This window comes from Anolis sagrei, chromosome 1, assembly GCF_037176765.1.
Source record: "Anolis sagrei isolate rAnoSag1 chromosome 1, rAnoSag1.mat, whole genome shotgun sequence".
Taxonomy (NCBI): domain Eukaryota; kingdom Metazoa; phylum Chordata; class Lepidosauria; order Squamata; family Dactyloidae; genus Anolis; species Anolis sagrei.
Window position 1 is genome coordinate 456,242 of NC_090021.1, and position 26,761 is coordinate 483,002.

The 26,761-nt window shown below is 49.8% G+C and overlaps 1 protein-coding gene across 1 annotated transcript in view; it reads right to left on the reverse strand.

Annotated features, from left to right (window-relative positions):
• Nucleotides 1-289: 289 nt before the first annotated feature.
• CAD (carbamoyl-phosphate synthetase 2, aspartate transcarbamylase, and dihydroorotase) overlaps nucleotides 290-26,761 on the reverse strand; it is a 66,010-nt gene continuing 39,538 nt past the window's right edge. Inside the window, exons 21-43 of the mRNA XM_067470190.1 lie at nucleotides 24,540-24,722; nucleotides 22,855-23,073; nucleotides 21,722-21,889; nucleotides 21,439-21,621; nucleotides 20,588-20,692; nucleotides 19,753-20,037; nucleotides 18,986-19,067; nucleotides 18,158-18,324; nucleotides 15,769-15,933; nucleotides 15,494-15,625; nucleotides 13,262-13,463; nucleotides 12,346-12,536; nucleotides 12,065-12,205; nucleotides 9,168-9,269; nucleotides 8,909-9,050; nucleotides 8,732-8,776; nucleotides 5,327-5,481; nucleotides 4,876-5,163; nucleotides 3,958-4,083; nucleotides 3,346-3,501; nucleotides 1,731-1,832; nucleotides 1,377-1,471; nucleotides 290-832 (exon numbers count right to left, since the gene is read on the reverse strand). Coding sequence (XP_067326291.1) covers nucleotides 730-832; nucleotides 1,377-1,471; nucleotides 1,731-1,832; nucleotides 3,346-3,501; nucleotides 3,958-4,083; nucleotides 4,876-5,163; nucleotides 5,327-5,481; nucleotides 8,732-8,776; nucleotides 8,909-9,050; nucleotides 9,168-9,269; nucleotides 12,065-12,205; nucleotides 12,346-12,536; nucleotides 13,262-13,463; nucleotides 15,494-15,625; nucleotides 15,769-15,933; nucleotides 18,158-18,324; nucleotides 18,986-19,067; nucleotides 19,753-20,037; nucleotides 20,588-20,692; nucleotides 21,439-21,621; nucleotides 21,722-21,889; nucleotides 22,855-23,073; nucleotides 24,540-24,722 — 3,537 coding nt within the window. The 3' untranslated portion in view covers nucleotides 290-729. The remainder of the gene's footprint in view (nucleotides 833-1,376; nucleotides 1,472-1,730; nucleotides 1,833-3,345; nucleotides 3,502-3,957; nucleotides 4,084-4,875; nucleotides 5,164-5,326; nucleotides 5,482-8,731; nucleotides 8,777-8,908; nucleotides 9,051-9,167; nucleotides 9,270-12,064; nucleotides 12,206-12,345; nucleotides 12,537-13,261; nucleotides 13,464-15,493; nucleotides 15,626-15,768; nucleotides 15,934-18,157; nucleotides 18,325-18,985; nucleotides 19,068-19,752; nucleotides 20,038-20,587; nucleotides 20,693-21,438; nucleotides 21,622-21,721; nucleotides 21,890-22,854; nucleotides 23,074-24,539; nucleotides 24,723-26,761) is intronic.

Genomic DNA, 26,761 nt, shown 5'->3' on the forward strand with positions numbered 1-26,761 from the left:
GTCAACACTGACACCGAAATACAACACCACCTGTGTCAGGAGTCAATTTCTGACGCCATGAAGACATCATGTGGACAAAGGATGCACAACCACCCAGGTATCTTATCTTCCCTGGAATTTGGGGAAACTCTGCCCCTGTTTTCCCTGATTGCCGGACACTCATATTTATCAAAGCACAGGAAAGGGAAGGTCCCTCTTGCCCCCCCCCCCCAAAACATGCCCTCCCTCACAAAACAAGATGCCCCCCCCCCAAAAAAAATCCCAAATCAGAAAAGACACACAAGAGGGATTGTTTTCTAATTCTATTTCAGATTTTTTATTTTAAAAAAAGCAAAACCAAGGAGTCTGTTTGGCTCACAGGCCGGAATACAAAAGTGGGGGAGGGGGGCAATAATGCCTATCGCAACCTGGAAGGAAGGGTCTTCCTTGGAGGGGGCCACCCACCCTCTACCCTTCTTGTGCAGTTTGTTTGGACCTCAAAGAAAGAGAATGGGGCCTAATGAAGGAAAGGGGGGGGGGTTCAGGAAGGAATACAGTGAAAGACGGGGGGCCCTCTTGGTCCTTGCCCCCAGACCCCCCCCCTCCCCAAATGTCCCTGGCACGAGCCCCGCCTGCCAGGCCAAGCAGCCCTTCTGTTTGGTCTTTGGTGGTGCAGCAGCAGCCCAGCTGGGAAGCACTGGGACCAGTTTGAGGAAACCAGTCTGCTGCAGAGAAAGAGGAGGAGGAGGGTCAGTAGCGGCCGAGGACGGTGGCCAGCAGCGCCATCCGGATGTACATGCCGTTCTCCGCCTGGCGGAAGTAGGCCGCCCGGGGGTCCGAGTCCACCTCCATGCTGGAAGGAAGGAAGGAAGTGAAGAGGTGAGGCCTGTCAGTGTGTATTTCATGTATGATGTATGTTTAAATATAATTTCATGGAGTAGGAATGTGACTGTAATGGAATTATATTGCCAGTAGAGTTAAAAACAGCAAAGTAACTAGCTGTGAGAATGTGACCCTGAATTCTTGGTGTGTGAAACATTAGGGAGTGCCAGAGATAACTCCCTGCCAGCTGCAGTTTTGCTTTCGTGCCTATCTCGTTAGTTCTGTGTTCTTCACGTCTGGTTCGCTGATGGTGTGTGTTGGATTTATGAACTGCTCAAGTCAAGCTGAAACCTGCTTTTTACCGGTGACTCCAGAGTCCATTATTCTGAGCTTCTGCGATACTTCTGCTAGCGCTAACAAGGCCACGGGGTCATTAAAGGGGAGACTCGTGGGGTGGCCTTACCCAGCCCCCCAAGGGAAAGGAGTGTCCTTTCGGGGGGCCGCCCCCTGCCGTTGCCCCATGGATGGGGTGGGACTTTTGGGCCTCCCCATTCCCCCCCCCCCCCCGTCCGTACCTGATCTCGTTGACGCGGGGCATGGGGTGCATCACCACCATCTTCTTCTTGGCCCGGGTCATGATGTGGGGCGTCAGGATGAACTGCCCAAAACACTGAATGAGGAGCAGGAGGCAAAAGAGGAGGGGCCAAGTGAGGTCAAGGCTGCCCGTCTGTGTCATCCCCACAAAGCCCCCCCCCCCCCATGCTCCCCAAGAGAAGCACAAGCAACTGCAGGACAGTCAGTTTGCCCAAACTCAAAGAGCCCTTGGCCAATGGAATTGAGGATAGAGCAGAGCCCACTGCCTCACTTGCAGGGACAAGCCCCCCCCCCCCACTTCCTTCCCCCAAGACCCCTGGATTCCCCTCACTCACTGCCTCGTATTCCTGGACCGTGGCAAAGCGCTCCTTCTGGATGCGGGTCACGTAGAGGACGTCCGTGTCCGGCAAGGCCTCCTCGATGCTCTCAAACTCCTCCTGAGGACCGGGGGGGGGGGGGGGGGGAGGGGTCAGCAGCAGTGACCAAAGGGAGGAGACACAGTTGCAGTGGAAACCCCCTCCCTTCCCTTTCACTCCTTTCCTTCCCCTTTCTTTCTTTCTTCCTTGCTTTCCTTTCATTCATTCTCCTTTCCCTTCCTTCCTTTCTCCCTTCCCTTTCTCTTTCTTTCATCTTTCCTTTCCTCTTCCTTTCCTTTCATTCTTTCTCCCTTCTCATCTTTCTTTCTTTCCTTCTTCCTTCTTTCCTTTCTCCCTTCCCTTCTGTCTTGTCAGCAACATGTCTCTCTCTTTCATCCTTCCCTTTCTCTTCCTTTTCTGCCTTTCTTTCTTCTTCCCCCTTCCTTTCATTCTTTCTCTCTTCCCATCCTATTTCCCTTCCTTTTCTGTCTTTCTTTCTTCTTGCCTTTCCCTTTCATTCTTCCCGTCCTATCTTCCTTCCTTCCTTCCTTCCTCTCTCCCTTTCTTCCTTCCCTACTGTCTCTTTCTTTCCCCTTCTCTTCCTTTTCTTTCTTTCTTTCTCCTTGCCCGTTACTTTCCTTTTCTCTCTCTTCCTGTCCTTCCTGTCCTTCCTTCCTTCCTTCCTTCCTTCCTTCCTTCCTTCCTTCCTTCCTTCCCTACTGTCTCTTTCTTTCCCTTTCTCTTCCTTTTCTATCTTTCTTTTTCCATTCCCTTCCTGTCCTATTTATCTTTCTTTCTTTCTTTCTCCCTTCCTTCCTTCCTTCCTTTTTTCTTTCTCCCTTCCTTCTTCCTTTCTCCCTTTATTTCTCCCTCCTGTCTCTTTCTTTCATCCCTCCCTTTCTTTTCCTTTCATCCCTCCCTTTCTTTTCCTTTCCTGTATTTCTTTCTTCCTTTCCTTCTTGTCCTCTCTCTTTCTCCCTTCCCTTTCTCCTCCTTTTCTTTCTTTCTTTCTCCCTTCCCTTCCCTTCCCTTCCCTTCCCTTCCTCTATTCTCTTCCTTTCTCCCTTCCCTCCCTTCTCCCTTCCTTCTCTTTCTTTCTCCCTTTCCTTCTTGTCCTCTTTCTCTCTTTCTCTCTCTCTTTCTCCCTTCCCTTTCTTTTCCTTTTCTGTCTTTCTTTCTCCCTTCCCTTCCTTTCCTCTATTCTCTTTCTTTCTTCCCTTCCTTCTCTTTCCTTCTGCCTTTCCCCTTCCCCTCCTCACCTGCTTGATCCCCTTGGAGGCCACGAAGTGGAAGATGTCGGAGGGCATGCGCAGGTTGGCATCTTTCTTTCTCCCCTCCCTCCTTCCCTTCCTGTCCTATTTATCTTTCTTTCTTTCTCCTTCCCTTCCTTTTTCCTTTCTCCCTTTATTTTTCCCTTCTGTCTCTATCTTTCATCCCTCCCTTTCTTTTCCTTTTCTGTCTTTCTTTCTCCCTTTCCTTCCTATCCTCTTTCTTTCTCTCTCTCTCTCCCCCTTCCCTTTCTCCTCCTTTTCTTTCTTTCTCCCTTTCTCCTCTTTCTTCTCTTTCTTTCTGCCTTTCCCCTTCCCCTCCTCACCTGCTTGATCCCCTTGGAGGCCACGAAGTGGAAGATGTCGGAGGGCATGCGCAGGTTGGCGGGAGAGACGTAGCGCAGGCTGACGCGGTAGAGGGTCAGCAGCCGGGCCAAGGAGTGCACCGTCCGGCCGTGCTTCAAGTCACCCACCATCGTGATCTGGGCACAAGGGGAGAGAGAGAGAAAGAGGGAGGGAGAGAGGCAGAGAGGGGTCAGCCCACCTGGTCCTGGTGGTCTTGGGGTAGAAGGAAGGGATGGACAGCGACTTTGGCCACCAAGGCTCTTAAGCAGAGTCTGGACGGCCACTTAATGAACTGTTTTTATATGCATTTCAGAACTTATTTATTGTTGTTTTATGATGGTATTTGTTATATTATATTATATTATATTTTTATATTAATATAATGTAATGTAATATAATTGGCTGGTTGCCCTGACACGACAAATAAATATGGTATTTGTTGTATTGTATAGCATTGAATTTTTGCTGTTAGCCATTCTGTGTCTCTCCACGGAGATAGAGAAGAATGTGATACAAAATTCTAAATAAATAAAATGCACAATCCAGACGGCTGTCCAGACCGGGTGTCCCTCGGGTTCCCGGGAATTCCTTACTGTCATGCCGTTGACGGTGCCCAGCTCCTCCCGGATGGTGAAGATGTCCAGCAGCGCCTGCGTGGGGTGCTCCCCGACTCCGTCGCCCGCGTTGATCACAGGTTTGCGGCAGTGTTTGGCGGCCAGCTGGCACAAAGCGGGAGAGGAAGGGGTGGGAGAGGGTAGTGAGTGGGTGGTCTTACATCGCCCCTTGGAAGACACCCAGGGCCACCACTAGCTGGGTCTTGACAGTCCCCCCCTCTCCTTTTACTCCCCTTGGAGACTGAAACCCAGCGCTCCCCTCAACTTCTCCTCATTCGCTGATCGAAAGGAGGCTGAGTAGGGCAAAGGGATGCATTGGAAGGCCACTGGAGACCCAGATCTAGGTCTATGAGTGGTCTCCTGAGGGGATGGAAGTCCATCAGGGAAGTACGGAGAATGGGCAGAGCAGCCTCTGGCCCTTTCCTTTCCCCCCTCAGCCACTTAAGCTGCTCCTCAAACAGATTAATGCAGGCGTTGGGCCCTCCAGGTGTTTTGCACTTCATCTAGCCCTTCAAGGGTCAGAAAGTTGTGTGTTTGTTTTGGAGGCCAGGCTAGCTACTTCGGCCACCAGCAACTGTAATTGCTGAAGCTCATTCACTCTCCTGCTGGCACTAGAACAGGCATGGGCCAACTTAGACCCTCCCTCCAGGTGTTTTGGACTCCAACTCCCACCATTCCTCGCAGCCTCAGGCCCCTTCCTTTCCCCCCTCAGCCGCTTAAGCGTTATATCTATTTGTTGAGATATGAAGGTAGGCATCTTTAAGGTCTATCACTCTATCATCTAGCGTAAGCGGATGAGGGGGAAAAGGGACTGAGGCTGCTAGGAATGGTGGGAGTTGGAGTCCAAAACACCTGGAGGGCTGAAATTTGCCCCCTGCCATCAAAACCCCTTCTCACCTCCACGGCTCCCGGCTGCGGGTGGCGCAGGACCAAGACGTCGGCGTAGCAGCTGAGGGTCTGGACGGAGTCGGCGAGGGTCTCCCCTTTCTGGCAGGAGGAGGTGGCCTCGGAGAAGGGCAGGACGGAGCCCCCCAGGCGGAACATGGCTGCCGCAAAAGAGCTGCTGGTCCGTGTGCTCGCCTCGTAGAACATGGAGGCCATCACCTTCCCCTTGAGCAGGTCGAGGCCGCGCTCCTTCTGCACCACCATCCTCAGGTTGTGCGCCACGTTGAAGAGGTGGGAGAGCTGCAGCAGCAGAAAAGGAGACACCACCGAAAAGGAGGCATGGATGCATCCCACGGCAATCCAGTGATTCTGGCCACTAAAGCCTTTGGGAACCCATAGCGAGAGTAGGCTGTGGAGAAGCACCATGATGAACGCAGCCCCCTTTCCGAAGGGGTTGACCTACCTGTCCTTTGGTGAACTGCTGGACGGAGAGGACGTGCTGGCCGACGAGCGGGTGCAGGAAGGGTGAGGGCTGTGGGTGGGGGGTGCTCTGTGGGGAGGTCTGCCGGGGCAAGGGGCCCGAGAGGAAGAGGGGCCCGTCGTGCACCAGGGGCAGCTCTGCGCGGGAAGGACGAGGATGGTGAGAGAGGAAGGCAGACAAAAGGGGAAGAGGGTCAGTCTCCTGGCAGAGCAGCACACACACACACTTATACATATGCTTCATATACATATACCTATGTTTGAGATTGCATCTCTTTGTATGAACTGGCATGGGCTTTGAAATCAACAGGAGAGGCCCTCCTCTCGGTCCCACCATGGAATTGACAGGGGAGGCCCTCCTCTCGGTCCCACCATGAAATCGACAGGGGAGGCCCTCCTCTCAGTCCCACCATGAAATCGACAGGGGAGGCCCTCCTCTCAGTCCCACCATGGAATTGACAGGGGAGGCCCTCCTCTCGGTCCCACCATGGAATTGACAGGGGAGACCATCCTCTCGGTCCCACCATGAAATCGACAGGGGAGGCCCTCCTCTCGGTCCCACCATGAAATCGACAGGGGAGGCCCTCCTCTCGGTCCCACCATGAAATTGACAGGGGAGGCCCTCCTCTCAGTCCCACCATGGAATTGACAGGGGAGGCCCTCCTCTCGGTCCCACCATGGAATTGACAGGGGAGGCCCTCCTCTCGGTCCCACCATGAAATCGACAGGGGAGGCCCTCCTCTCGGTCCCACCATGGAATTGACAGGGGAGGCCCTCCTCTCGGTCCCACCATGGAATTGACAGGGGAGGCCCTCCTCTCGGTCCCACCATGAAATCGACAGGGGAGGCCCTCCTCTCAGTCCCACCATGTAATTGACAGGGGAGGCCCTCCTCTCAGTCCCACCATGGAATTGACAGGGGAGGCCCTCCTCTCAGTCCCACCATGAAATCGACAAGGGAGGCCCTCCTCTCAGTCCCACCATGGAATTGACAGGGGAGGCCCTCCTCTCGGTCCCACCATGGAATTGACAGGGGAGACCATCCTCTCGGTCCCACCATGAAATCGACAGGGGAGGCCCTCCTCTCGGTCCCACCATGAAATCGACAGGGGAGGCCCTCCTCTCGGTCCCACCATGGAATTGACAGGGGAGGCCCTCCTCTCGGTCCCACCATGAAATTGACAGGGGAGGCCCTCCTCTCGGTCCCACCATGAAATCGACAGGGGAGGCCCTCCTCTCAGTCCCACCATGGAATTGACAGGGGAGGCCCTCCTCTCAGTCCCACCATGAAATCGACAAGGGAGGCCCTCCTCTCGGTCCCACCATGAAATCGACAGGGGAGACCCTCCTCTCGGTCCCACCATGAAATTGACAGGGGAGGCCCTCCTCTCAGTCCCACCATGAAATCGACAGGGGAGACCCTCCTCTCGGTCCCACCATGAAATCGACAGGGGAGGCCCTCCTCTCAGTCCCACCATGGAATTGACAGGGGAGGCCCTCCTCTCAGTCCCACCATGAAATGGACAAGGGAGGCCCTCCTCTCGGTCCCACCATGAAATCGACAGGGGAGACCCTCCTCTCGATCCCACCATGAAATTGACAGGGGAGGCCCTCCTCTCAGTCCCACCATGAAATCGACAGGGGAGGCCCTCCTCTCAGTCCCACCATGAAATCGAAAGGGGAGACCCTCCTCTCGGTCCCACCATGAAATTGACAGGGGAGGCCCTCCTCTCAGTCCCACCATGAAATCGACAGGGGAGGCCCTCCTCTCGGTCCCACCATGGAATTGACAGGGGAGGCCCTCCTCTCGGTCCCACCATGAAATCGACAGGGGAGGCCCTCCTCTCAGTCCCACCATGGAATCGACAGGGGAGGCCCTCCTCTCAGTCCCACCATGAAATCGACAAGGGAGGCCCTCCTCTCGGTCCCACCATGAAATCGACAGGGGAGACCCTCCTCTCGATCCCACCATGAAATTGACAGGGGAGGCCCTCCTCTCAGTCCCACCATGAAATCGACAGGGGAGACCCTCCTCTCGATCCCACCATGAAATCGACAGGGGAGGCCCTCCTCTCAGTCCCACCATGAAATTGACAGGGGAGGCCCTCCTCTCGATCCCACCATGAAATCGACAGGGGAGGCCCTCCTCTCAGTCCCACCATGGAATTGACAGGGGAGACCCTCCTCTCGATCCCACCATGAAATCGACAGGGGAGGCCCTCCTCTCAGTCCCACCATGGAATCGACAGGGGAGGCCCTCCTCTCAGTCCCACCATGAAATCGACAAGGGAGGCCCTCCTCTCGGTCCCACCATGAAATCGACAGGGGAGACCCTCCTCTCGATCCCACCATGAAATTGACAGGGGAGGCCCTCCTCTCAGTCCCACCATGAAATCGACAGGGGAGACCCTCCTCTCGATCCCACCATGAAATCGACAGGGGAGGCCCTCCTCTCAGTCCCACCATGGAATTGACAGGGGAGGCCCTCCTCTCGGTCCCACCATGGAATTGACAGGGGAGACCATCCTCTCGGTCCCACCATGAAATCGACAGTGGAGACCCTCCTCTCGGTCCCACCATGAAATCAACAGGGGAGGCCCTCCTCTTGGTCCCACCATGAAATTGACAGGCCTCATGTAAGCCGCTCAGAGTCCCTTGGGGAGATGGTGGCAGGGTATAAATAAATAAATAAATAAATAATAACAATAAAATAAAACTTTATTTGTACTCCGCTACCATCTCCCCAAGGGACTTGGAGCGGCTTACATGAGGCCGAGCCCACAACACAGCAATAACAAAGCAAAACAACAATAGTACAAGCAGTAAATAACTGTTAACTGTTTTTAATTTGCTTTAGGTGTTGTATTGTTGTGTTGTGTTTTGAGGCCTTGGCCTATGTAAGCCGCATTGAGTCCTTCGGGAGATGCTAGCGAGGTACAAATAAAGTTATAATAATAATAATAATAAATAAAACTCATAACAGCAAATAAACAACATTAACAATAGCACGAGGTAAACCTCAGTGTGAAAGAAGCTTTGTGTGAGAAAGCTCAGTGAGTTAAACCTCAGTGTGAGAGAAGTCTTGTGTGAGAAAGCTCAGTGTGACGTAAACCTCAGTGTGAGAGACGCCTTGTGTGAGAAAACTCCAGTGTGAGGTAAACCTCAGTGTGAAATAAGCGCTGTAAATAAAGTTTTATTTATTATTATTTATTATTATATTCCGAATTTTCCCAAAAGGTTACGGAGATTTCCCTTTCCTGAAAGGTTACGGCATCATTTCCCAAAAAGTTCATGATTTAAAAGCTCATGTCTTTCCAAAACAAAGAAGGGGGTTGGGCTCTTTGCGATTCCCTCCCACACCTGCGATTCTACAATTATGGAAGGCTCACCTGGCTCGGCGGTCCTCTTGATCACTCTTTCCCGGAGGTCATCAGCTGCCCGAAGGAGAGAAGGAGAGCGCAGAGTTTACGGAGAGGTGGAGGCATCCCGCCGAGCCCTTTGCAGCCCCTTCCCCACTCGCAAAGGCAGTCACAAACCCCACTGCGGTCCAGACGATGGAACCTCACCTGGGAGTCCGGGGTCGGAGGCGCGGTGGATACGGGGGGCCAAGTAGAAGCGCGTGTCGCCCACCGGAGGGGCCCTCCGGGGACTGGCCGCTCGGGACCGCAGGGCCTCCGCTTGTACCGAGGGGTGGGAGCGCTCTGGGGTCTGCGGGAGGGAGGGAGGGGGGGCAGAGAGAAGGGGTGAGGGTCTGGGGGGTCTCATCCAAACCCCCTCCCCAATGCCCAGAGAGGAAGGGAGGTACACCATCGACATGACTCTTACCTTCATGACCTCTTTGGGGGGCACTGGGAGGGGGGCTGCGGCGGCGGCAGCTGCGGAGGGCCACTTCCGCACATCCTGGCCGTAACCCGGGGGAACAAGGACCTGCAAACACAAGGAGAGAATTAAATGCCACCCCCAATGTCAGAAATATTAAACATTAACTAGGTATTTTTTATTATAAAAGTGTGAGTCAAGCCCTGAAAGAGTGAGTAGGCTGACGCCTGTTAAGAGTCAGTGGGCCAAAGATAGTGTCGTCCTGAGAAGTGTGAGGTAAACCTCAGTGTGAGAGAAGCCTTGTGTGAGAAAGCTCAGTGTGAGGTAAACCTCAGTGTGAGAGAAGTCTTGTGTGAGAAAGCTCCAGTGTGAGGTAAACCTGTGTGAGAGAAGTCTTGTGTGAGAAAGCTCCAGTGTGAGGTAAACCTCAGTGTGAGAGAAGTCTTGTGTGAGAAAGCTCCAGTGTGAGGTAAATCTCAGTGTGAGAGAAGCCTTGTGTGAGAAAGCTCCAGTGTAAGGTAAACCTCAGTGTGAGAAAAGTCTTGTGTGAGAAAGCTCCAATGTGAGGTAAACATAAAAGAACAGGAGTCAAATGATTTCACTCTCCCTCCCCCCATCCTGCCCCAGACCCTCCTCCTTTCCTTTTTCCCTCCCACACAATTCTTTTATGTTCTGTTGTTTGTTTTTTCCCTTGCTTCCCACCCTTTCTATCCAGTTTATTGTTCTCACTCTTTCACTGTATAAAAGGAAAAAAACTTATAAAAATTAATAATAAAAAAAGAAAGCTGCAGTGTGAAGTAAACCTCAGTGTGAGAGAAGTCTTGTGTGAGAAAGCTCCAGTGTGAGGTAAATCTCAGTGTGAGAGAAGCCTTGTGTGAGAAAGCTCCAGTGTGAGGTAAATCTCAGTGTGAGAGAAGCCTTGTGCGAGAAAGCTCAGTGTGAGGTAAACTTCAGTGTGAGAGAAGTCTTGTGTGAGAAAGCTCCAGTGTGAGGTAAACCTCAGTGTGAGAGAAGCCTTGTGTGAGAAAGCTCCAGTGTGAGGTAAATCTCAGTGTGAGAGAAGTCTTGTGTGAGAAAGCTCCAGTGTGAGGTAAATCTCAGTGTGAGAGAAGCCTTGTGTGAGAAAGCTCAGTGTGAGGTAAACTTCAGTGTGAGAGAAGCCTTGTGTGAGAAAGCTCAGTGTGAGGTAAACCTCAGTGTGAGAGAAGTCTTATGTGAGAAAGCTCCAGTGTGAGGTAAACATAAAAGAACAGGAGTCAAATGATTTCACTCTCCCTCCCCCCATCCTGCCCCCAGACCCTCCTCCTTTCCTTTTTCCCTCCCACACAATTCTTTTATGTTCTGTTTTTTGTTTTTTCCCCTTGCTTCCCACCCTTTCTATCCAGTTTATTGTTCTCACTCTTTCACTGTATAAAAGGAAAAAAACTTATAAAAATTAATAATAAAAAAAGAAAGCTGCAGTGTGAAGTAAACCTCAGTGTGAGAGAAGTCTTGTGTGAGAAAGCTCCAGTGTGAGGTAAATCTCAGTGTGAGAGAAGCCTTGTGCGAGAAAGCTCAGTGTGAGGTAAACTTCAGTGTGAGAGAAGTCTTGTGTGAGAAAGCTCCAGTGTGAGGTAAACCTCAGTGTGAGAGAAGCCTTGTGTGAGAAGGCTCCAGTGTGAGGTAAATCTCAGTGTGAGAGAAGTCTTGTGTGAGAAAGCTCCAGTGTGAGGTAAATCTCAGTGTGAGAGAAGTCTTGTGTGAGAAAGCTCCAATGTGAGGTAAACATAAAAGAACGGGAGTCAAATGATTTCACTCTCCCTCCCCCCATCCCGCCCCCAGACCCTCCTCCTTTCCTTTTTCCCTCCCACACAATTCTTTTATGTTCTGTTGTTTTTTCCCCTTGCTTCCCACCCTTTCTATCCAGTTTATTGTTCTCACTCTTTCACTGTATAAAAGGAAAAAAACTTATAAAAATTAATAATAAAAAAAAGAAAGCTCCAGTGTGAAGTAAACCTCAGTGTGAGAGAAGTCTTGTGTGAGAAAGCTCCAGTGTGAGGTAAATCTCCGTGTGAGAGAAGCCTTGTGTGAGAAAGCTCCAGTGTGAGGTAAACTTCAGTGTGAGAGAAGCCTTGTGTGAGAAAGCTCAGTGTGAGGTAAACCTCAGTGTGAGAGAAGTTTTGTGTGAGAAAGCTCCAGTGTGAGGTAAACCTCAGTGTGAGAGAAGCCTTGTGTGAGAAAGCTCCAGTGTGAAGTAAACATCAGTGTGAGAGAAGCCTTGTGTGAGAAAGCTCGGTGTAGGGTAAACCTCAGTGTGAGAGAAGCCTTGTGTGAGAAATCTCAGTGTGAGGTAAACCTCAGTGTGAGAGAAGCCTTGTGTGAGAAAGCTCCAGTGTGAGGTAAACCTCAGTGTGAGAGAAGTCTTGTGTGAGAAAGCTCCAGTGTGAGGTAAACCTCAGTGTGAGAGAAGTCTTGTGTGAGAAAGCTCCAGTGTGAGGTAAACTTCAGTGTGAGAGAAGCCTTGTGTGAGAAAGCTCCAGTGTGAGGTAAACCTCAGTGTGAGAGGAGTCTTGTGTGAGAAAGCTCGGTGTGAGGTAAACCTCAGTGTGAGAGAAGCCTTGTGTGAGAAAGCTCCAGTGTGAGGTAAACCTCAGTGTGAGAGAAGTCTTGTGTGAGAAAGCTCCAGTGTGAGGTAAACCTCAGTGTGAGAGAAGTCTTGTGTGAGAAAGCTCCAGTGTGAGGTAAACCTCAGTGTGAGAGAAGTCTTGTGTGAGAAAGCTCCAGTGTGAGGTAAACCTCAGTGTGAGAAAGCTCCAGTGTGAAGCTTTCCCGTGTGAAGTTTTAAGCCCTCAGTGTGAGAGAAGCCTTGTGTGAGAAAGCTCAGTGTCTTTGCATTATTATTATTATTATTATTATTATTTTACCTGTCCGTCAATGTAAGCCACCTCTCCACGGAGGATGACCCTCCGGACAGTGCCCTTGACTCGCATCCCTTCGAAGGGCGTCCAGTGGGACTTGCTGAAGGTGGTGCTGGGGGGCACCAGCCACTCCTGCTCCAGATCCACCTGCGAAGGGAGGGAGGGAGTGGTCAGCTTAGAGGTCAGAGGCACCCGACTGGCCCACCATGGCAAAGGGTGGTGGGAGGTGGGTGCCCCCCAAGAGCGGTCATGGTGCCCCCTCCCCCTCCAAAGCCCCCCCAACACACCTCCACGTAGGTGTCCTCTTGGAGGGGGAGGCCAAAGATGCGCCGGGGGTTCTCGTAAAGGCGGGCGACGATGTCCTCCACGGTCAGGCGCCCCTCGGAGACGGCCGTCAGCAGCAAAGGAAGCATGGTCTCAAGGCCGGGGAAGCCCGGGGGAGGGTCCTTGCCCAGCTTCTCCTCCAGAGTGTGGGGGGCTGCATTATTCGGGGGGGGGGGAAGAGAGAGAGAGGAGTAGAGATGGTTAAAGTTGGGTAAAATACCTGGCAGATCCATGGCAAGGCCAGGAGTGACTACAATCATAGAATCACAGAGTTGGAAGAGACCATGTGGACAATCTAGTCCAACCCCCTCCTGCCATGCAGGAAAAACACAGTCAAAATACCCCCAACAGATGGCCATTCAGCCTCTGTTTCAAAGCTTCCAAGGAAAGAGCTTCCATTGCACTCCAATGCAGAGCGTTCCACTGTTGAACAGCTCATATGGTCAGGAATTTCTTCCTGATGTTCAAGTGGATCTCCTTTCCTTTCATTTGAATCCATTGCTCCACCCTCTTCCTTAGGACACCTTTTCTCATATTTATACATGGCTCCTCTCAATTTTCTCTTCTGAGACTAAACATGCCCAGCTCTTTAAGCCGCTCCTCAGAGGGATTATTCATTGTCTCTAGACCTTTGATCCTTTGAGTCTTCCTCTGGAAAGGAAAGGGACTGAGGCTGTTAGGAATTGTGGGAGTTGGAGTCCAAGACACCTGGAGGGAAGGCCGAAGTTGGCCCAGGCCTGGTGTCAAGGCCAGAAAACTATCCCACAGAGACAGATGTGGATGAGAGTGACCCCCACAAACAGAAGGGAGTGCGAGACATGTGGATGAGAGTGACCCCCACAAACAGAAGGGAAATGCGTGATGGGCCTGGGCTCTCACCGTGGTCCGTGGCGAAGCAGTCGATGGTGGCCATGTTCTCCCAGAGGGCCTCCATGTCCTCGCGGCTGCCCAGGGTGGGGCGCACCTGGCCCCGCCCCTCCCCGATGCGCCCCAGGTCCTCCTGGCAGAGGAAGAGGTGGTGGGGGGCCACCTCGCAGGTCACCTCAATGCCCTTCTGCTTGGCCGCCTTGATGATCAGGATCTGGAAGGGTCAAGAGCAGAAAGTGGGACAATGGGCTCAACTGCTGACCTGAAGGTCGGCAGTTCAAATCCGCGGGGACGGGGCGAGCTCAACAAAACAACAACAAAACCTTGTTTATATACCGCTCCATCTCCCCGAGGGGACTCAGAGCCGTTTCCAAGTCACATCATCAATACATACAAAGTAAACAACATAAACATAAAATTAACAAGACAATATAGGCATTAAAAATCACAAGAGCACATATATATTTAAAATAATCCTGCCTGTTCAAGGCCATTTAAAAGGCCGGGCCAAGGCTAGTGTAATTTGTAGAAGGCCCAGGTAATTAGCTGCAATGCTATAAGAGGCAACAACAATAATAGCTAAAGTCTATGGCTATTCCTTTCCGGGGCCTAATAGCTTTTAGCCCAAGCTCCTGCCAACCTAGCAGTTTGAAAACATGCAAATGTGAGTAGATCAATAGGTACCGCCTCGGCGAGAAAGGCAAAAAGGCACTCCATGTAGTCATGCTGGCCACACGACCAGGAGATGTCTATGGGGAACACAGGGTCCTCAGCTTGGAAATAGAGATGACCACCTCCCCCAGAGCCAGAGATGACCACTGCCTCCAAGAAGCCGGAAATGAAAGGAGAAGCCTTTGCCTTTGTTTGTGTTTCACTGTATTCTCATTTGTAATAAGGCATTGAATGTTTGGGCTGTTTTTGAATGTTTGTTTGTTTGCTTGTTTACGACATTTATATGCCACCCGTCTCACCCTGAAAGAGACTCAGAACGGCTTTACAAGTAATATGTAAATACAATATATTATATTATTACCATAGCACAATGTTAGTATTAAATATTATTGTATTGTATTCTCCCATTATACTGTAATATTATTAGTAATATTACATGTAATATAAAATATATAATATTGCATTATTATTATTGGTATTATATTGTATCACATTATAATATTATCAATATAATATAAATACACAATATATTATATTTACTGCTTCCCCCCCCCCCCATTTTTGTTTATTGTAGTTTATTGTAGTCATATGTTCTGTATTTTACTAAAATGTTGTTTATTTTATTGTAACATAATAATAATAATAATAATAATAATAATAATAATAATAATAATCTTTATTTATACCCCACCACCATCTCCCCGATGGGGACTCGGGGCGGCTTACATGAGGCCAAGCCCAAACAACAAATTACAACAAAATAAAACAGAAAACACAAACAATAAACAACATCATAATTACATAAAACATATGAATGCATGATATAACATTACAATAAACATAATCACAGTGACAACTTGTATCTTATTTTATTGTAATTTGTTGTTTGGGCTTGGCCTCATGTAAACCGCCCCGAGTCCCCGTTGAGGAGATGGTGGCGGGGTTTAAAGATTATTATTATTATTATTATTATTATTATTATATGCTGTAATCTGGTCTGAGTCCCCTTGGGGAGAAGGGCGGAATAAAAATAAAGTGTTATTATTATTATTATTATTATTATTATTATTATCATCATTATCATCATCATCATTATCATCAGCATTATCATGGCCAGGCATCATCATCATCATTATCATTATCATTGTTGTTGTTGTTGTTGTTATTGTCTTCCTGGTCAGGCATTGACCTTTCCCCACTGGCAGAAGGAGAGCCAACCATTCAGGGGCGGAAGCAAGCATCTCCCACCCAAGCAACACAGGAAGTGGGGTGCTCAGGTCTCGGTTAGCTTCCGCATGAGGAATTCCAAAGTCCCACTTCCCTCTGGGATCCATTTGCATCCTGGCCATCAAACCCATAATCCACGCAGGGTAGCCTACAGCCCCATGGAGTGGGATAATGAGGGTCTAGGGCCCCAGTTCCACCACTTGAGACAGAGTGGAGCAGCTGGGACCGGCCAGAACTGGGTTGCTCTCCTCCACCTTCAACAAGGTTGGCTTCTCAACAATGTTATTGTGTTTCTAAGCTTCTTGTAATGCTCAGAAGAGAACCCCCCCCCCCCCCGTGACTCACCTCCTCCTTTCGGGCCACGTGGCAGATGTGGACGGGGCGCTGGTAGAGCTGGGCCACCATCAGGATGGCCGCCACCGTCTGCTTCTCAGCATGAGCCACGATGGGAAGGTGCTTGGGCCACTTCTCAAAGTGCTGGAAGGAGGGAAGGAAGGAAGGGAGGGAGGGAAAGGAAGAGGGTGAGGGGCGCCTTATGGACGGAGGGAACCCACGCAAAGCCCCCCCCCCCAACCTGGAAGAAGTAGTCGTGAGGGTGACACCAGGGGAGGGGCACCCACCTCCATCCAGAGCGAGACATTGTCCATCTTGAGGTCCGAGAAGGTGTCGTTCAGGTACATCTTGAGGCCGGCTGCGGCTCCGGCCACCGGACCCAGGGACCCGGCGTTGTCTGAAGATGCCCCCAAGAAGAGGGCAAAGTCGCAGCGGGCCCCGGCCTCCGCCAACTGGAGTGAAGGGGAGAGAAGGGATGGGTTGACCATCTCAAAGAGTGGAGAGTGGACAAACCCAGGAACACATAGCATTTGTTTGTCCTATTGACTGACCTGCCCCATCTCTACCAGACATCAGCCTGACCCCTTGCCCCTTCCTCCTGCCTTTCAGGTTGGGCCTCCTCATGCTTAATAATAAAGCTGGACCAGAGAAGCTCCATTGGCCCAATCTGCATCAGGTGTCTCTTGACTCACAGAATTAGAGGGGATCCCCCTGCCAAGCAGGAAAGAAGCCCTAATCAAAGCACCCCCAACAGATGGCCATGCAGCCTCTGCTTAAATATCCCAGGGAAGAAGACTCCGTCGGACTCCCAGGCATCAGCATAGCCCACTATTGATCCCCGTTTCCTTTTAACGTAACAGTTATAATAACTGAAACAGTACAAAAAGGGGGAAAAGGAGGGAAAGATATGGACCATAATAGGATATAGTATGCAAATCATGTAGCACTGTTAGTTAAATAGTTATATACATAAGTCTATTGTATTACTTATGGGAGGGGGTATTCTTTAGTAAAGGAAAAGGGGAAAATTCCAACTTTAACCTCTTTTTCTGACAAGAGGACCAAACTGTCCTTCCAGATCTGCATTAGTTTCTTTTCTCTTCTCTTCTTGTCCCTTCTCTTCTCTTCCGGCTCCGCAGAGTACTCCTTCTCCTTATTTTATCCATTAACTAATTTGAACACTATTTTTTTCTACTCTTAATGGCAGCCAACTTTATGCATATCCTAAAGTTAATTTCATTCGTTCAGTAGATGAGTAATATACATGTAAATATTTATGTTTTTAATCTGGAGGAAACCCTGACCTTGGGCAGGGATGGCCTTGGTTCCAATGGTTTTCCTCCTCCTCCTCCTCCTGTTGTTGTTGTTGTTATTGTTGTTATGTTTATTTAATTATTTAAACCAGGCATGGGCCAACTTGGACCCTTCCTCCAAGTATTTTGGACTTCAACTCCCCCAATTCCTAACAGTCTCAGGCCCTTTCCTTTTCCGTCTCAGCCGCTTAAGTTAGACGATAGAGTGATAGACCTAAGAGATGCCTACTTTCAGGTGGCAAGAGGTAGATAAGAGAGTGATGGACCTAAGAGAGGCCTACCTTCAGGTCCCAATAAATAAATGATAGAGTGATAGACCTAAGAGAGGCCTACTTTCAGGTGGCAAGAGGTAGATAAGAGAGTGATGGACCTAAGAGAGGCCTACCTTCAGGTCCCAATAAATAAATGATAGAGTGATAGACCTAAGAGAGGCCTACTTTCAGGTGGCAAGAGGTAGACGAGAGAGTGATAGACCTAAGAGAGGCCTACCTTCAGGTCCCAATAAATAAATGATAGAGTGATAGACCTAAGAGAGGCCTACTTTCAGGTGGCAAGAGGTAGATAAGAGAGTGATGGACCTAAGAGAGGCCTACCTCCAGGTCCCAATAAATAAATGATAGAGTGATAGACCTAAGAGATGCCTACTTTCAGGTGGCAAGAGGTAGATAAGAGAGTGATGGACCTAAGAGAGGCCTACCTTCAGGTCCCAATAAATAAATGATAGAGTGATAGACCTAAGAGAGGCCTACTTTCAGGTGGCAAGGGGTAGATAAGAGAGTGATGGACCTAAGAGAGGCCTACCTCCAGGTCCCAATAAATAAATGATAGAGTGATAGACCTAAGAGATGCCTACTTTCAGGTTGCAATAATTAAATGATAGAGTGATAGATCTAAGAGAGGCCTACCTCCAGGTCCCAATATTTATTTATTTATTTATTTATTTCGGTTGCTTCTATCCCGCCCTTCTCACCCCGGGGGGCGGGGACTCCGGGCGGCTTACAAAAGCAAGGCACAATTCGATGCCCGCATTACGTAACAGCAGAGGACAATAACATCAGTTAACAAAACAGCAATGTTAGCAATAACAATTAACAGAAAACAATAATTATTATCGGCAAAAACAACCATAAAACCAATAAAAGCAGATATAATGCTTAAGCGGCTGAGGGGGAAAAGGAAGGGGCCTGTTAGGAAGCTGTTAGGAATTGTGAGAGTTGTAGTCCAAAACACCTGGAGGGAGGGCCCAAGTTGGCCACACCATCCTGCTTTTTCTCTCTTAAAGCGGCTACTCACTGCCTTGAGTGGAGGGTAAACACTACTCCTGGATCCATGCTGCTCCCTGCCCTGCCCTTTCAAGGCTTACCTTCTGTGCGAGGGCGAAAGAGGCGGCGTCGATGAGGGCTGGGCAGGTGTTGGGCATGGCGCAGACCATGGTGACCCCTCCGGCCAGGGCGGCTGCGGTCCCGGAGGCAAAGTCCTCCTTGTGGGTGGCTCCTGGCTCCCTCAGGTGCACATGGACGTCAATCAGGCCTGGGAGCAGAAGGGAGAGTCAGTGGAATGGGAAGGGGATGCAAGGAAGCCCCCCCCCCCCACCTCACACCATATGCTTATCAGGCAATACTATGCACCTTTGCTCAGAAGGAAGTCACATCTGAGTGTCTTCCAAAGGGGAGCAGGGCAGGCACAAAGAAAACAGCCCTGAATATGGGATCCGAAGCCCAGAACCTCAGAAAGTAGGAAATGAAATGCGGTCTGCAAACCAAAACTGGGCTGCTTTGGTGCTGAGCTCTAGGGGTCAAAGGGCATACCCAAAACCTGGGCTTGGCCAATGAGAGGCACCTGGAGCTCTCTGGAGGGGCAAAACACACTCCCATCACTCCTGCAAGGGCTCTTTCAGCAGGAAGGAACACAATTGCAAGAGCTCTATGTGAATCCTACTTTTTCAGGACTGGCAAATGCTGTGTGTGAAAACAAGAGTGTTTCTGGCCAACTTTTGGAGTACTGGGTTTCTCCCTAAATGGGTCAGAATGCACTCATAATGGTCAAGCATGCTTTGAAAAATTTCCCAAGGATGGCTGAAGTTTTGAGAGGGAGCATCGCTGGTCCCACGCCCACCCTTGGCTTCCCCCAGAGTTCAGCCCCCCATCTCCTGTACTTGGAGTGTTCTCCCCTCCCCCTCCATGTGCCCTACCTGGCAAGCGGATGAGCTTCTGGGAGGTCATGCAGTCCACATGCATCTTCAGTGGAGGCGGGCCCCCAATCTGCCCAAGAGCCTGCAGTTGGTCAGGGACACAAGGAAGAGGGTTCTCACCTGCCCACAAGCTGAGTATCCTCACCCTCCCACCTCCAGTCCCTTCTCCTCAGGTTGCCTAATGTGTTCTTCCCCATGTTAATCAAGTCCCTGACAACCTCTCCCTCCTGTCTTTCATCCTCCTCTCTTTCCTCCCTCCTTTTTTCTCCTTCCTTCCTTCTGTCTTTCCTCCCTCTTTCTTTCTTTCTTCCACCCTTCCTTCCCCCTCCCTCCCTACCTCCCTTCTTCCCCCTTCTTTCCTTCCTCCCTTCCTTGCACAGCCTAATCTCAATGGAGAGCTTTCTTTCTTTCTTTCTTTCTTTCTTTCTTCCATCTATCCATCCATCCTCTCCCCCTCCTTCCATCTTTTTTCTTCTTCCTTCCATCCAACCTTCTTTCTTTCTTCCTTCCTTCTTTCCCTCTTTCTTTCTTCCACCCTTCCTTCCCCCTCCCTCCCTACCTCCCTTCTTCCCCCTTCTTTCCTTCCTCCCTTCCTTGCACAGCCTAATCTCAATGGAGAGCTTTCTTTCTTTCTTTTTTTCATCCACCCATCCATCCCTCTCTCCCCTCTCCCTCCATCCAACCTTCTTTCTTTCCTCCTTCCTCCTTTCCCTCTTTCTTTCTTCTACCCTCCTTCCTCCCTCCCTCCCTTCCTCGCGCAGCCTGACCTCCACGAAGAGCTTGGTGCACTTGATGTCGATAATGAGGGGCACGGAGTAGTCCACGGCCAGGCGCCGGGTGCGGTACCCCTTGGTGACGAAGGAGGAGAGGCGCCGCCCGCCCGCGTTGCGCATGGAGAGGTTGATGACCAGGTCAAAGTGGTTCTCCGCCAGGTACTCCAGGATGCTGCGCTGCTGCTGCTGCGTCTCCTTGCCCACCGACGCCACGTCCCCGACCTCCGTTGCCGCCGCCACCGCCGCCGCCTCCTCAAAGTGCCAGTCCACCGCCTTCACCTGTCAGAGGAGGGGTGGCAGGGTTACAGGAGTGACCCAGGTCTACCATCATGGGAAGAGAGACTGCTACATACCTTGAGAATGACTGAAACATATCTCTTTTGCATTTGTTTTGTATTATGCTACTTGATGGGAATTAAGAGCAAGTATCTGCATATTGTAGTTAGTGGGAACTGGCACCAAAGTTTGCAATTAAGATAAGGGAGGGGAGTCTGGAGAGCAGGAAACCCCGGCCATTCCCCATGTGAGCTGGCCTTCAGGCAAGAAAGGTAATGTTTAGGTTTCTGAGCCAATTCTTCAGGGCCCCAAGGAGCAGAAGGGGCCGCTTCCTATTGTTGGGAGAAGAGGCCCAAATCCCTCCTTCTGGACAATGTGAAAGGAACCAGGCCTCTTGGGGCCCCTTTCATAGGCTCCCAGAGGTGGAAGAGACCCCAAGGGCCACCCAGCCTGACCCCTTTCCGCCAGGCAGGAAGAGCACGGCCCTGCTTCCTTCCCTCTCTTGGCAATAGAGTCCGGAGTCTTGGGTCCCCCTCCCTCGCCTTGCGCCCACCTTGATGCCATGCTCGGTGTAGAAGTCGGCTGTGCCCATGCTGGCGTACAGGCTGTAGCCCAGGCTCTCCAGGGTCCGGACGGTGGAGAGCAGCTCGCTCTTGTTCTGGGAGAAGGAGAAACAAAGATGCTTCAAGGAGGAAGGCAGGGCATGCGCATGCACACCAGACATTCACTCCCCGTTGCACCAAGAGGCCCCCTCCCAGGCAGCACAACACCCATGCCTCCCAACCCAACCCAACCCATTCTGACTTTGCCTCCTCCTTGGCCCAAAGTGCATCCCCTTGGAGGGACCTTTTGCAGACTGGTCCACCTGACCACTGCAACTCTAAACCCACTATACACTTTCTCAACCATTCTGGGTGAGTGTTAATGTATTCATTTTACTTATTGAATGTATATCGTATCCAGAAGAGCAGCAGGAGGAAAGGGTCTGAAAGCTCTTTGGGTAATGTGACCCCCTGGCAAACCTCTTCCACCACAAAGGAAAACGGACTTTGAAGGCAATAACTAGAGCTCAGATGCAGCCCCAACAAAGGTGGCAGGGAAGGCATTATTATTATTATTATTATTAGTAGTAGTAGTAGTAGTAGTATTTTATTACTATTATCTAATCATTATCTAGCCCCATGCAATGCACCGTTCCCTCTCAACATTCCAGTTGTAAATAAATAATTTTATTGATTAGCCCTTAGAAGAGTTATCAGGACACACTGCTTTTCTATAGCCACTTTGAGTCTCCTTCAGGAGAAATAAAGTGGGGTAATAATAATAATAGTAATGAGCTAGCTCAGGCACAGGCCAGTCTCGAGCGAGATCCCTACAAGGAAGTGGCCTTGATATTGGGGGCACCTTGTAGCTGCCGATGGTGAGCAGGATGTTCTTCCGGGGGATCTTGAATCCGGTGCTGAGCATGGCCTTGAGGTAGGCCTCGCAGCGGTTTTCTCCAAAGCAGGCCACCTCTCCCGTGCTGGTCATCTCCACCCCCAGCACCACGTCGGCCCCCGCCAGGCGCGAGAAGGAGAACTGGGGCACCTGTGTGGGGGGAAAGGGAGGGAGGGAGAGGGGGTCACCAGTGGTCACTGAGAGCCCCTTGATCCCATCCCCAGGGCTGGCTGCTCCCTCCCTCACTCACCTTGACCCCCACGATGCCGGTGCCGGCCATGAGGCCCACGGGCTCCACCTCCTCCCCCATGGTCACTTGCGTGGCCAAAGCCACCAGGTCAACACCCAGCGTCTTGGAGACAAAAGGGAAGGAGCGCGAGACTCGGACGTTGCACTCGATGACCTTCAGCTGGTCATCCTGCAGGGGACACAGAGAAGACAGACAGGGTCAAGTATCAGGCAAAGGCTCTCCTTCCCAAGGCAGGCTGAGGAGTGACCTGCTGACATTCATCCACTTTTGGTTCTCATCACAGTCTCTAATTAAGTGCTTAGAATGTGAAAGTACAAAGCACTTAATTAGAGACTGTTCACAAAGAACAGGCATTGGTTGTTAAAGTCTCCCAGAACTACAAGTTGCTGGGAGACCAAAGCCAAATTGGAGACCACTTCTGCTAGTTCAGGCAGGGAAACTGCTGAGTCGCGGGGTGGGCGGTACACCAGCAGAATACCCAAGCTGTCCCGGGATCCCACCCTGGACATTATTCTACAGGTGTATATACTCCACTTGATTGACCACCATCAGATCCTCTGAAGATGCCTGCCAACCACAGGTGCAGGCAAAACATCAGGAGAAAATGCTGCTAGAACACACTGGCCACATAGCCCAGAAACGACATAACACAACAGCAACACAGACTGTAGTGCACTATTCTATTCATACACATACATATGTTGATACCACTATGTAACACAATTTGAAAAATGTTCTGTTCCTGGTTAGAAAGTGTTGTTTCCTGTTTAATTGTGTGATCCTTACTTTGAAAGCAGGGATGCGGGAACCTTTTAAAGCAGGTAAGGGCAAACTTCAGCCCTCCAGGCGTTTGGGACTCCAACTCCCATAATTCCTAACTGCCTACCGACACTTAGGAATTGTGGGAGTTGAAATACAAAACACCTGGAGGGAGGGCTTTCAAGCTTACTCTATACAAAGTCTGCCCTTTACATTTGGTGGCTCTTTGCTTACTCTGCCAATTTATGCCAAAACGAATCAAAGGCCACCTTGGTCAAACGGCCAGATATTTTTGTCCTAGGCATAAACAAACCCCATGAACGCCAACCAAATTTTTGATGCCTGATGCCCAGCCTCTGCCCTTCCTTGCTGACCTTGGCAATGAGCTGGAGGTTGAAGGGCCCGGTCACTTGCAGCTCTTGCCCCACGGCGTGGACGATGGCCTTGATGCGCTCCAGTGTCTTGGGGGTGATGTCCTGCGGGGGGGTCACCAGGGTCGCGTCCCCCGAGTGCACACCCGCGTTCTCCACGTGCTCAGAGATGGCCACCGCCACCACTTGCCCGTCGCAGGCCACCGCATCCACGTCGATCTCCTGCGGGGGAGGGGAGGGGGTGACCTAAGTCTTGAGCCATCCTCAGCAAATCTGACCCCCTCCCCAAAAAAAACTTTGCAATTGACAGACCACTTTTCTTTCAGTGGGAGACCCACAGCATCTCATAACGAGGGTGAAAACACTCTGAGACTGACTGTAGCAGTGATGATGATCATGATGGTGATGATGATAATAATAGTTTTATTTCTCACCTGCCCTCCGCATAGCTCCAGGTGAGTTACAGAATTATTAAAACACATAAACATTGTAAAAATGCTACAAACACACATATTAAACGTATTTCTATAAAAGCTACATATTAATACATATTAAAATACACAAAACAGAGATTAAACGAAGAACACGCATGTAAAATTCATGCGTAAAGACTAGCTGGGTGATGCCAGGTTCATGACTCTCCTAAACCAGGACTGAATTCAGGAGGGTTAAAAAGATGCCAATGAAATAATAAGTGGAGAAAGCATTCTAGCACCACCCCCTCCCCAAATACTTTTCCTCACTGCCTAAATAACGAGGTCTCCGCCCATGAAAGGCAAATTGGACAGGGGGGGGGGCATTCAGAAAGCGGCCAGTCCCCTAACCGCCCCTAACAACCCTTCTGGCTCTTTGATGTCTTTTAGTAGCTGCTCCTCTGACCACTTGGCCCCTCCTGCAATTCACTGCCCTTCTGTGGTCTTCCTGGGTCCCCAGCAATTGTCATAAAATGTCATGTATGGTTTGAATGGAATTGTATGAAAGGTGTGTGGCTGGGGTCTATATATAGCTTAGAGATGCCATCCTAAGGAACGCAGCCTGGAAAACTACAAGAAGGAAGTGAAGAATCTATGGATTGGAATTAAAAACTGCTGACCTGACCAGAGACAAAAGATTAACTCTGTGGTGGGAAACAACATGTTTACATGGCCAAAGACAATGACTCTTTTAAGTAAGGAAGTGAACACAGCGGCTCCTTAAGAAGGAAAACCAATGATCGCTTAAGGAAAGAAAGTCAACATCTGTCCGGGAACTGATGGAATCAGGATGTTTTAGCTGGAAAAACATCTGACATTCATTTACAACTTTCAGAGTCACATCAACAGAAAATGCTACGTAAAAAAGACCTTATCTCTCCACAAGTGTGTCAGGCCAGCAGAACTCCATTTCTGAACACCTTTATGAACCGCTGCCTCCTCTCAAGGAGCTCATCAACTTAACCAAGAAGGATGGTAAGAATGCATGATGGATGAACGAATGATGAACGTTATAGGTGTGAATGCTGAATGTTGATGCAATGCCCCTCCCCTTTGTGTGACCAATAGAGTTATGATGAAACCCACTCCTGGAGGCCGTGTCTCCTCCTTTCTCGGAAAGTGCCTAACGCCACCTGTCTCACTGAAAGCGGATTAAAAGAACAACACGAGGCACCCCCAGGTGCAGGGCCCCAAGCAAATGACCGATTGACCCACCTTGGCCTCCTGGATGAACTTGGAGATGACCACGGGCTGCTCCTTGGAGACGGCCACGGCGTTGCTGAGGAAGCGCTCCAGGTCGCTGTCCGAATAGGCCACGTTCATGGCGGCTCCGCTCAGGACGTAGGAGGGGCGCACCACGCACGGGTAGCCCACCTTGCAGCAGAACTGCTTGGCCGACTGCAACAGAGCAGGAGGAGGGAGAGGGGTGGGTGAGTGGGGGTAGAGTGGCCCCTGCTCCCTGGGAGACTGTGCTTTTGAGGGACACATGAATCCCACACCTGTCTGTTCGGGAGCCTGGGATGGCTTTGCATTAACTACCTATAATAATAATAATAATAATAATAATAATAATAATAAGTATTAATACACAAATATTAATAGATAACATTTTATTTGACTGCAATTTGGACTGATTTGGATGACGTTTTAACGTATGGCGAACTGTTTTAATGTATATCTATTTATTTTTAGGTATTTGATTGTACTTTATTATGTGCTCATATTGTGTTGGCATCGAATTGTCGCCTGTTGGTAGCCGTCCCGAGTCCCTCCTCGGAGGTCAGGAATGGACGGGAAACAAATGTTCGATTCTAAAGTCAATTCCGATTTTCACAGAAAAAAATGTTCAAAACTTTTTGAAACTTCTGAGTCTTCCGAATCCTTTCCCTAATGATTTGAAAGTGTTATTTCCTGTTTCATTGGGTGGTTTTTACTTTGAAAGTAGTTGTTTTACTCCAGAAGCGAGGAAAAGCAAACGGGAGGAAATTAATCCTTCTCTGGTTTAAAACTCACTTCTCAGGCTTGAGCCAGAAACAGGAAAAGCAAACAGGAGGAAATTCACCCTTCTCTGGTTTAAAACTGGCTTCTCTTGCTTGAGCCAGAAACAGGAAAAGCAAACGGGAGGAAATTAATCCTTCTCTGGTTTAAAACTCACTTCTCTGGCTTGAGCCAGAAACAGAAAAAGCAAACAGGAGGAAATTCCCCTTCTCTGGTTTAAAACTGGCTTCTCTGGCTTGAGCCAGAAACAGGAAAAGCAAATGGGAGGAAATTAATCCTTCTCTGGTTTAAAACTCACTTCTCTGGCTTGAGCCAGAAACAGAAAAGCAAACAGGAGGAAATTCACCCTTCTCTGGTTTAAAACTGGCTTCTCTGGCTTGAGCCAGAAACAGGAAAAGCAAATGGGAGGAAATTAATCCTTCTCTGGTTTAAAACTCACTTCTCTGGCTTGAGCCAGAAACAGGAAAAGCAAACAGGAGGAAATTCCCCTTCTCTGGTTTAAAACTGGCTTCTCTGGCTTGAGCCAGAAACAGGAAAAGCAAATGGGAGGAAATTAATCCTTCTCTGGTTTAAAACTCACTTCTCTGGCTTGAGCCAGAAACAGGAAAAGCAAACAGGAGGAAATTCACCCTTCTCTGGTTTAAAACTGGCTTCTCTGGCTTGAGCCAGAAACAGGAAAAGCAAACGGGAGGAAATTCACCCTTCTCTGGTTTAAAACTGTCTTCTCTGGCTTGAGCCAGAAACAGGAAAAGCAAACGGGAGGAAATTCACCCTTCTCTGGTTTAAAACTCACTTCTCTGGCTTGAGCCAAAAACAGGAAAAGCAAACAGGAGGAAATTCACCCTTCTCTGGTTTAAAACTGGCTTCTCTGGCTTGAGCCAGAAACAGGAAAAGCAAATGGGAGGAAATTAATCCTTCTCTGGTTTAAAACTCACTTCTCTGGCTTGAGCCAGAAACAGAAAAGCAAACAGGAGGAAATTCACCCTTCTCTGGTTTAAAACTGGCTTCTCTGGCTTGAGCCAGAAACAGGAAAAGCAAACGGGAGGAAATTAATCCTTCTCTGGTTTAAAACTCACTTCTCTGGCTTGAGCCAGAAACAGGAAAAGCAAACAGGAGGAAATTCCCCTTCTCTGGTTTAAAACTGGCTTCTCTGGCTTGAGCCAGAAACAGGAAAAGCAAATGGGAGGAAATTCCCCTTCTCTGGTTTAAAACTGGCTTCTCTGGCTTGAGCCAGAAACAGGAAAAGCAAATGGGAGGAAATTAATCCTTCTCTGGTTTAAAACTCACTTCTCTGGCTTGAGCCAGAAACAGAAAAGCAAACAGGAGGAAATTCACCCTTCTCTGGTTTAAAACTGGCTTCTCTGGCTTGAGCCAGAAACAGGAAAAGCAAATGGGAGGAAATTAATCCTTCTCTGGTTTAAAACTCACTTCTCTGGCTT